The 11426-nt window shown below is 33.3% G+C and overlaps 1 protein-coding gene across 1 annotated transcript; it reads left to right on the top strand.

Annotated features, from left to right (window-relative positions):
* Positions 1-10152: 10152 nt before the first annotated feature.
* LOC137932346 (facilitated trehalose transporter Tret1-2 homolog) lies at positions 10153-11193 on the top strand. Its single transcript, XM_068775949.1, has 2 exons — positions 10153-10294; positions 10808-11193. Exons 1-2 carry the CDS (start codon positions 10153-10155, stop codon positions 11191-11193), a joined length of 528 nt encoding a protein of 175 aa, XP_068632050.1.
* Positions 11194-11426: the final 233 nt, after the last annotated feature.

Raw genomic sequence — 11426 nt, 5'->3', positions numbered from 1 at the left:
CCCACTAGGAGGACCTACTAGTAGGACCTACTAGGAGGACCCACTAGGAGGACCCCCTAGGGGACCCACGACGCTTTGGTGAGCGCTTAAAGCATCTTTAAATAAAGGCAAATAATGTTTAAGAACTGAAAATTTGAGGAAAATAATAAAAGGTGAAAATTAACACAATTAACAATAATGTAGGATATAAACCATAGGAAAAAACAAAAACTGTAAAATAAAAAGAGAAGAACCAGCTTTTAAATTTTGGGAGCGAAAGCGAAGTAAGCAAAGAGACGAGTAAGAATTGGAATGATATTGTGAAGGAACGAAGAGAACGAATGAATGATATCGTGAGGAAGGTACAAATAGAAAGAAAATATGTATCATATCTGAAGAAATTATTAAATCAATTAAAAAACCCTGTCCATCATCAGATAGGGGTGACTACGAGGTCCCAAATAACGGGAACCATTAAAAAAAAGCTTAGAGCATGGTCGCACAGACTTATTAAGACTAGGGGCCACTCGAGCAAATCATGAATTGATGCCGCCAGAAGTATAAGTAATTAATTTTTTTTTGGTTTTATTCTGGAATAGAATTCAATATTTTTCGAATGTACGAGAGTATTGTTTTTGCTGTCGGCGGGCCAACAGTATTCGACCGCGGTCTGTGCATCCATGGCTTAGAGCATCAGCGAAAAGTTGCCAGTTTATTGGTAATCAACAGACTGCATTATGGAGGGTGTGGCCCTGCGCTACCTGCATCTAGCGACGTCTCGCAGCCAGTATGTAGTCAGTCCACCAAGTGCAGGATTTACACAGGCCGAATCTACCAGCACTTGGTCGCCACTCGAGAAACTTTCGGTTCCAACAGCCATCGAGCAATTTTTCGTGCTACGAGGGCCAAACTGAAAGTTTTTAGAACTGGCAACTTAAAAGCATTATATTAAAAAAATAAGTTTAAATTAAAATAAAAATAAGTTAATTAAAAACTTCGAGGAAAACATTTTATGGACGCCGAAGAAGCAGTGGCTGCGTTTCAAAACGCCGTCGAAGAGACCCCTAAGGCCGAGTGGGCAAGGTGCTTTTCTCAATGGTTCCATCGAATGCAGCGATGTATTGATGTAAATGGACGCTATTTTGAAAAGTTATAATAAAACTAATAACTTGCTAGAATGCTTAGTTTTTGATTTTCTAAGAACTTTCAGTTTGACCCTCGTACTCCAGTAATCTTTGTTCTTCTGCGTTCTTCCAAAAAAAATTCGAATTTCAAAATAAAAGCGAATGAACTTTTTCACAATTGTAATACTAATTTGACATTGTCGCGTGCCTTTACTTCATGTCATTTACATGGTTCGGCTTCGGTAAGCGTGTAATTAAACTGTGTTTAATTTAACAAGCACTATTTGCGTACACACGATAGTGGACATAATCGTTTTTGTAATAAAGTGCCGAGGGATCACAGTGGGATCGTGGTTGGTATTAATGTGGGATAACTTTTCGACTATACTTGGTGTGGGGATTCAGAAATGAAATTGTAAGACAAAAGAAAAATTGTTTACCATGACTTTAATTGTTCCTATATTTTTCATTTTAGATATATAAAATACATTAGAAAGTTTATTTTGCTATAACTGATACGTTACGTGCATAAAAAGTGACGGTGTTGCACGGACTAGTGGGTATCTCATATTTCTTCTTTTCAGCCGAAGGTCGCTGCGATCACCGGTTCTGTGCTGCCCATGTCCAGCGACTTGGGGAGTCTGACCACGCCGCGTCTACTTGCTCGTGGTCATCACTCGAGAAGCTGTTGACCCCAATGGCTGCACGAAGGATGTGCTTCATCCAATGTCATTTCAAACGAGCAACTCTTCGAGCTATGTCGGTATTCTTTGTTCTTCTGCGGATCTTCACATTTCTAATTCGATCTCGCATCGAACCTTCTAGCATTTCCCTAACCTTAAGCCTTCTCATGGGGCTTCTTGTAAGTGACCACATACACCAGTCTAACATTGAGATAATTCTTGTGTGGTCATCCATGCACGAGGTCAAACATACTTTGGTTAACCTTTCGTGATTTAAACACACAATTATCTATCTAATGAATTCAGGCGTTACTTTGCGGAAGTCCATCCCAAGTAAGAAAAGGACTAATACATAGCTACTTCCGCTATGTAGCAGTAGTCGTGCAATAAAGTGCAACGCTCGCCAGCGCGCTGATAAATGAGTCTCACTCAAGTGAGTGATTTAACGGTGGTAGTTGTGTAATTCGCATTGATTGCCGCATGCGCATTTATAAGCAGAGGTAGCTATATATTAGTCCTTTTCTTACACAATTATCTGATACAACATAACGCAAAGCATTTATGCAAACATACGATTTCTAGAACTAAAATATACCTATAGAATGTAATACTTAATGTCATTAAAAGCCATCCATCTATCAATGTCACGAAAATATTTAGAAAGAGCGTTGAATAATCTGCTAAGTATCTTTAAAATTGGATTTAAGAGGATCTTTATTCCGAGCGGCCTCATTCAATTAATCGAAAACATCAAACTTCGTTTCCGTAAATTGAAGACTTTATAAAGGTTTCTGTACAAAACGAGACGTATTAAGGGTTAAAATACACACGATGTTACTCATAAGGAAGGAATTAAATATTCATACTACATTAAATAATTCGCCTACAAGTATAAATAAAAAAACATTGGCAATACTTTCATAAATGTTTTTAAACATTTTAACCAAAAACAAAAAGAAATATTTACTTCCATTAGTAACACTTATAAATTTAATTATCGGTATATATGTATATTTACGCAGCTGTTTTTATATGAATTAATAATGGAAATAGGCAGTGTTTTTGTCTCTTTCTAGTATATATCTGTTTGTACTTCCTTACAAAAGTAAATAATGAGGTTTTTTTTACAAAATGGAGCAAATATAAATGATTAATCTGTTCTTTGTTCGAATATGTAACAAAGAAATATTAAATAAACGTTTGTATGGGTTTTCAGTGTAGTACGTCATTCATAGACAACTTTTAATTTTTAATACGCTCTATTGTATTCCATTTTCCTGTTGGAAATTAATTTACTCTTATCATTTGGACATTACTTTTTTGAGAGCCGTATTACTATGAATTCTTTTGTTACTACCATCATCCTTTCTGCCGTAGAATATTCACTGTTGAACATAGTCTTCCCAATGGAATTCCAATAGGAATGGTTGGAAGCGGCCTGCATCCAACATCTTCTGACAAGTTTAACAAAGTCTGTACACATTTTGCGTAAACGTCCAACGACTGACGATTCACTTGATAATATTAAAAATATACGAGGCATTCCATAAGATATTTATTGTTTTTAACTTTGGTTGGGTTTAGACTTTGAAACTACTTTTTGGAATGTAGCAGAGACTTAAAATTTTCGTGTTTCGATTTAACAATATACTAATTTGCTATTTTTAAGAAATTGATAAGGAATATTTACTATTTATCCTTTATTTTTTTTTATTCTCAGCTTTTTTATTCTGAGACTAGTGCGATTGCAAAGCAGTTATATTATAGGTATATATGAATTAATGTGTGCTATATATATGTATATATGTATACATTAACTACAATTAATTAACACTCTACTGTTTTCATATTATGGTTGTCTAGAAGAAATTATTTCGTGTGATATGACCGCCCATTGTACTTTTTTCTTTCCACTGTCAACTATGTATATATTTTCTAGCGTGTACAATAAATGGTATTTAAAAATATAAAATATAATACGGACAATAAATCATAATTTAACCGATTAAAATCGAAACAAGTTTCAAAATTTACCGAAATCGTTTTGAACCATGCTTGCATGCCTCCAGTTTTATTACCCGTTTCTGAGTTTTATTGAGAGGATTATTCTTGGTTAGGGAATATGACACTTAGGAGGTCTAACCACCTTGTCGATGATCGATTCTTAATATATTTGTGGCTATATTTTCAAATCCTACACTAAAATATGGCTCAATAATATCTGGGTCACCTCACTAAACCATCACTGAAGTGGGATAATTTCCACGAAACACAGTTATTTTATTAGCACATATAGAGCTTTGAGAATCATCCACAGCCATAGTACTTATTAAAATATTAATAATAGTTAGTTTACTTATTTAATATTCTTTATATACATAAATGTAGTGTACATTTAAGTGGTGTCATAATAATAAACAAAAGAGTAAAATGGGCGGTCTTATCACACAAGGAAACAATGTTATAAATTTGTAATAATTTTTTCGTCAATAAATACAATTTTTCTGTGATATACCTTTATGTGCCATTTAAAAAAATATTTTTATTTTACGCATTAATTTTAAAATTATCAGTTAAATAATATCTAGCGTAAAGTTTCCCAACGTCGGGTCAACACTTCACAGGAGGGAGCAATTTAAATATGAAGGGGGGACAAATAGATTCGATACGAGTATAATCTTTTAGCTTTGATATAAAATTTATGTATGTTACACAGGGGGGTGTAAGAATTTTATAAAGGCTTAGCTTGGGAAACACTGGTCTTATGCGTCTGTTATAAGCTATAATATACCAAATCTTCTTAAAAAATACTCGATATAGATAGCTCCATCCGTGCAAATAATTTTGCTTTCTGATATTTTCGAATTTTTTCCTCAGTTACTTTTATACCTTTTTCATACAAACACCACGTGGAAGGTCAGACCTTTTTCTGTCACGTACAGAGTTTTTATTTGACCTATTTATAGCTCGGTACAGAAATACTCGACTAAGCGGATAGAGAGTTTCAAAAATTTCCTTTCGTTCTAAATTTGTATCTTTTAGTTTTGCAATTAATAACTTTTACAAATGAAGAATTCCCCGTAAAATGCTTTTATATAATATTGAAAGGATTAAATTCAAATTAAATCCAAATTCTAAAATTATTTCTTTAATATAGACTTGATTACATCTCTTGTTGATATCAAAATATTGTCTAACATCATTTCCGAACACAAATGTTTTGGACCTGCGAAAAAAGACAAAGATATATGGTAGACCTACATGTTATTTTGTTAAAGGTTATTTAATTAACATTTAAACAGTTACAAGGTGAACACATCTTTCTCGAGGTATGGTATGAAATCGTTTAAAGTACACTTACCGCATAAAGTTTCTTTGACATTTTTATTAAATCATATCAATTGGAGTTTTCTAAACACTGGATCGATGAAAAAAGACATTATTGAATAGACAAAGTTGAGTTGTCATAATAATTATTATCAATTCAACAGCAGGACGTCAAGCGCTGGACAAAAACCTCTCCCATAGACTTTCAAAACAGTCGGTTGGAAGCTACCTATATTTAGTTTCTGCTATCTGTTCACCTTTTGGTTGTAGACCTTACGGTGCAGGTCTGTTATCTTTGTTGTCATTTCAACCTACAGGTACCCACTGCAAGACTTTGGCGTCCTCCAAAAACATCTTTGGGTACATACCAGAGTTCCCCAAACTTTTTTGTGTCGTAGACCCCTTGCCATGTTTTTCCGTGTTGGGTAACCCCCACTTACCTGATATTGATTTCCTGTAAATTTCTAACTGTAGTGAAGTTTAGTGTTAAAAACTTAAAGTAAAAACATATGTTAATTTATACATTTATTAATTGAATTTAAATTAAAACTACTCAAAATAAAATTTTGTTTTTGTTATGTAAAATATACGTAACATAAAATAAACTATCAATAAAATACCATAAGCAATAAGTCAATATTTTTTAGTGAGAACGATGAAACTGATGCTTTAAAAATAAATTATCAACATTTGGCGTCAATTTTGTAAGGGTTAATCTTAAAACTTCTCGGCTAATGATGTCCAGTTTGTGGACCCCCATTTTCATTTCATGGACTCCCAAATTTTTTATCGCTGACGTAGACCCCTTGCAAGTTGTCATAGACCCCTAAGGGTCGATATAGACCACTTTAGGAATTACTGGTATATACCACAATCACCACGATAGGTGGGTTGGCGATCACAGTGTAGTAGTATGGTAGACAGGGGTCGCTGCAGCCCATCTTGTTGAAATTTATTTAAGAGCAGTGGCAATTCTATATAGCTAATTCACAAAGTGTGAAATATTAGATTGTATCTTGGAAATCGATCTCGGGACTTACGATCGCATGTCTCTCGACATGTGTAACCACTAGAAGCAAAAACATACGCACTAATGCTTTTGTGTACATACAATATATTATTATATGTGTAAAACTTAAAAATGAATGTGGCACTAATCATTATAGAAATACTGTAAAAAGGTATCCTGAAAAAAGGTTAGTAACATCTGGCTTTATTTGCATGCAGTAAATAGGTATGTCGTTCGTATTTTTCCGATTGCATTTGTGTATATGAACTTCATTTCGATATATATCGACTCAATGTGTGCACATTTCAAATGTAATTTTAAAATTGTTTTTGTAGTACAATTTATAAATTTATAATGGATTCAGTTATTTACAAATATAACGATGTTAATGAAGTTTCAAATAGTGAGGAGAAAAACAGGAGAACTTACTTATTCAGACAAGTATTATTTGTTAAATTTATTTATCTATTTAATGTGTATTTAAGCTAAAGTAAATTATATATCGGGACATATAGCTGGAGTGGCGACGACAAGTCTGCAGTATGACTGTTCATTGTAACGAGTTTTGGGGAGCTCTTTGCCTTGCAGCGGGCGTTCATCAGCTGAAAAAAAAAATGATATGGAGACCGAGATGTATATATAGACTGCGTCTCCAATCACTTAGAAATTTTATTTAAGAGCTACAACAATATCATAGGCAATAAGACACGAATACACAATAAACATGTCCATTAAGACGTATAAAGTAATTTGTAGCTAATGTTTAATGGAATCAGGCGTTACCTTGCGGAAGTCCATCCTAAGTAAGAAAAGGACCAATATTAAGTCATGCCATAATCACTCAACACGTGTTTCACCCCTCCACGAGGCATCTTCAGGAGTTATGATACACGAATTAGTGTCAAAAGCAGAGTCAACTCTGAAGAGACTCTGATTTGACGGTGGCGGTTGTGTAATTCGCATTGTTTGCCACATATGCATTTATCAGCGGGCTGGCGAGCGGTGCACTTTGTTTGTTGCACGACTACCACTGCATGTGCGGAAGTGGCTAAATATTGGTCCTTTTCTTACTTGTAACTAATGTTTAGGTTTACTGAAATTTGCCGCTATTCGAATAGCTTTTATATACGGCCCTGACGAGTTATAATTTATTTTAAATACATTCATAATTTTATTGCAAGAAGTAGTTGCGAGAATCATAGTTTTATGAAACATTTTTGAGCTCCTGATCTAGTAATTGACGCAGGAGTCATATCACTCGTGTAATTATAAGAAACGAAAAAATTCCGAAAACGATATGCTAAAGGAATCCATCTCAATGAAGTAATAATAAACTCAAAATATTTTGATAAAACATATTTTTCGTACAACAAAATTTTTTACATCGGTTTATTTCACTTGCTGCTTTTAATATTTTTCACCATCATTTAAATAATTTAATATGTTTGAAACGTAAATGTACCTCTGGATTAGGGGTGAGAATAAAGAATTTTGCTGCCCGCCAAGCATTACTAAAATTGAATTTATTACATCGACTTTCTCTTATAAATATATTGTCATAAAAATATTAAAATGGTGGTACACTATTAGAAAGCTGCATATGTATTATATATACAAACATTATATATCATACATACGCAGCTTAACTTATTGATACAATATATATATATATATATATATATTGTATTGTATCATTATATATCACTTTATGTGCGGCGCATAAAAATTTTTTAAAATTTATTTGGCCTAATTAAAAAGGTTGCTCACCCCTGCTCTAGATAAACTTAACATCTTACAGTTGCTGATCTGCAGTGTAGTATGGACGCATTATTTTGCATGCGGACTTTGTTTTGGCGCGCCGACGGTGATCATACCGCAGATAAGAAGAGAAGCGGATGATACAGAAGCTGTTGATGAGGAAACAGCGTCTTGGCTGTGTGAGTTTTGATATTAGTTTTATGGAGACAAGTTTACTGATTACTTCAAAATATTAGAAACTATTCCGTCTATGGTTTTACAAAGTACTATTTAATTTTGGATAAGGGATTTCCTTATAGATTTCTGTTAGAACTGGATTGAATCTATCTGCGTTACATCATTCGACGAATTAAACTAAGTTATCTTTGCACCTTGTTTATGTACATCTTACGCTGTACTTGACGGACCATGTTCTCCTCTCCAATCTTAAGGCACCAACAGCCATCTTTTCAATGTAGTCTGACCACTGCCACTTGGAATTGCTAATCCACTGGGCACATTACTTTTGTCCTTACGTAATTGACAGAGGGTTAAAAAATATGAACTGTTAAGAGCATAAAATATTGACAGTAATAACTTTTTAAGACAAAATAAAATTAAGTAAGAAAAATAGCACTGTAATATATCAATGTACATTACAAAGGTTTTTCTTTCAAATCATTTTATTAATTTCTATCTCGTTTTCCGTCTTTCTCAATGTCTTTCATTCTTTTGTCTAATTTCCTTCAAAATATCTTTCATTGCATACATCGCCTCCCTTCCTTCGTATACCACAGCTCTACAATTTATAACGTTTATTATTTTTATTATTTCTGTAATAATTTTTTTATTTTTAATTCCTGTTTATTTTCTTACTATCTATATCTTGTTTATTATTTTAGCTATTCTTGTTCTCTCATTACCTTTTTGGAGTTCTGTAAAAGAGTAAAGCGGAGTGACTGACCAGCGAGGTGATATTCTGCTTCTCTGTTATCTTATTTACTCTCGTCTTCGGCTAACTGGTTTGCCTTCTAGTTCCTCTCCGTCCCAGCGTCGGCTTTTACTGAATATTATCTGTCATTCTCTCCTTTTTCTCTTGCTTTCATAATATTTTCTTTCACTCTTAATGCTTAGGAATCAAAGATGTCCAGTAGTACAACTGTCTTTAGGGCGGACCATTTTAAAGACTGCCACTGCTCACAAACAAGTTTTCACATTCCGTACCACAATACCACACTTTGATCGCCAACCTACCTGCCAAGCGTGGCGATTATGGTATATCTCCACAAAGATATCTTTGGGAAAGTCTTATGTTCAGCAGTGGGCGTATATTGGTTGAAACTACGTATGATTTACGACAATATTTCAAATTACTCGATACATAAAAAACCATCTTGTTGTATTTTAAAATTTTTCGTACAACTTAAAAGTGTGACTTTCACTTATCTTCTAGCTGATTTTAAAGCTGTTTCAAAGTTACGAAAAAAGTCAAACATTGATAAGTTTGTCTAAAATTCTAATAAGATTTGCAGTATTAAAAATAAACTTTTCATTGTCTGTTGATACAATATCACGTACTGTTTTACAATTGATTGCTGCTTTCTACTAAGTTTGTTCTGAATCAAACTGCCGACAGCTGTGTAAATGATTGCCTATAATAATTTTTTCAATTACAATAGAGTTCTTAAGCAAACGACACAACTAAGATCCCGTCTGACAGAAATAAGTGTAGACATTTTTGATACTTGATTTATATAAACTTAACAATCTGGTCATCATCCTGATAGCCAGACAGAATGTTCTTGATACTTTAGATAATTATTGTAAGTGAGATGACGTGGTCATTTACGAAAGACGATATAAAACAATACTACCATTTGGCTAAGTGGAGGAACAAACTTTAACGCTTCTATGTAATATGATCGCGTTGGTTTCCTATGATGGACGAACTGACCTTTTTATCCGAAGTGAATGTTATGTTTTCGAATTGCCGATGTAGAGCACAAATAAACATGTTTTAGGTGTGCACAAACGATAGCATGATGTAAAATACAAGTGGCGCCATCTAGTACTTGATAAAAACAATTTTTTGATTTTTCATGACATTCTTTTTTTTAAATTTTCAGATTCGGTGTTTGGATTTGCAGCTATACCATGGGTGTTTATAATTCCACTGACAATATCTCGCTTCGGAAGGAAGATACCATTTTTAATTATATCTCTGAACATGGTACTCGTGTTTATTGCTTTATACTTTAGCATTACACCGAAACAAATACTAATAATTGAAATAATGCAAGGGGTAAACCATGCCGCAAATGTCACAATCTCAGTTATAATTATATCTGAATATACTTCACCTAGATATCGTGGTATGTTTCTCACTATAAAATCGGCGACATTTTTCTGGGGTGTATGGATATCGAATACCATTGGTACGTTTTGCAGTTGGAGATATATACCCGTTTTTGGTTTTATATGCAGCTGTTTCACTTTACTAAGTATGTTTTGGACAGAATCACCTTACTGGTATGCGTGTAAAGGACGATATCATGATTGCAGAATTGCCCACCAGTGGCTCCACGGTACTAATGAAAATTCTAAAATAGAAGTTGACAATTTAATAGCATCCCAAAGGGAAACACTTAATAATTGTGATTCTGTTAACAGTTTAAGAATTTCAAAAATTTTCGAAACCATAACTTGTAAAAAATTCTATAAACCGGTTTTAATATCGATTTTAATGGTAACTCAATACCATTTATCCGGAAAATATGTTTGTAGCATATACGCCATAGATATATTAAAAAGGATAAGCAAAAGTGAAGATACTGCTTATATTGGAATGTTGCTTTTAGATGCAGTCACAGTCTGTGGAATGTACATTGGATGTTTTTTATCTAAAATTTTCAATAGAAGAACTTTATATTTATTGTTCTCATTAATAGGTATTATATTCCTATTTATTATTTCCTTGTACCTATATTTAGTGGAATTATCAATTTTAACGGAGATGAATATATTATCGATTACATTATTCATTGCGTTTTTTGTTCCTATTAGCTGTGGTCCAATGATAATGACGACGTCAATATACGGTGAAATAATACCGTTGAGATTTAAAACCGTCTCATTTGTTATTATTGCGTTAGTAAACGAAGTTTATATTACTTCTTTTCTTAAGATCGCTCCGTTCTTATTCAAAAGCCTGGGGCTTCACGGTGCGTTCCTTTTTTACGGGATTGCAGCTGGTTTCTGTACTTTCATTTTATATCTGGTGTTGCCAGAGACCAAAGATAAAACGTTGCAGGAGATAGAAGAATATTTTAAATGATGACTAATAAAAAACGTCTAAAAAAAATTACGTAATTTTATATCAGATATAAATAAAATTCTGTTTAATTTCTATTTTATTATAGTAAGGCGCTTTAACAATGTTAATATGAACATATAAATAAAAAACATTATGGTAAATCTTCATCGGTGTATATAGATGTATAGATAGGTACAATATTTTTGCCTCAGGTACACAAAACAGTTTTTCCTAGTTGAATCCATACCTTAATA

Source organism: Battus philenor, unplaced genomic scaffold (assembly GCF_028537555.1).
Source record: "Battus philenor isolate CCGP_79_NKW_IND1 unplaced genomic scaffold, ilBatPhil1.0.hap1 SCAF_9, whole genome shotgun sequence".
NCBI lineage: Eukaryota > Metazoa > Arthropoda > Insecta > Lepidoptera > Papilionidae > Battus > Battus philenor.
The sequence above is the reverse complement of the archived record's forward strand: the minus strand, read 5'-3'. Positions and strand labels throughout refer to the sequence as shown.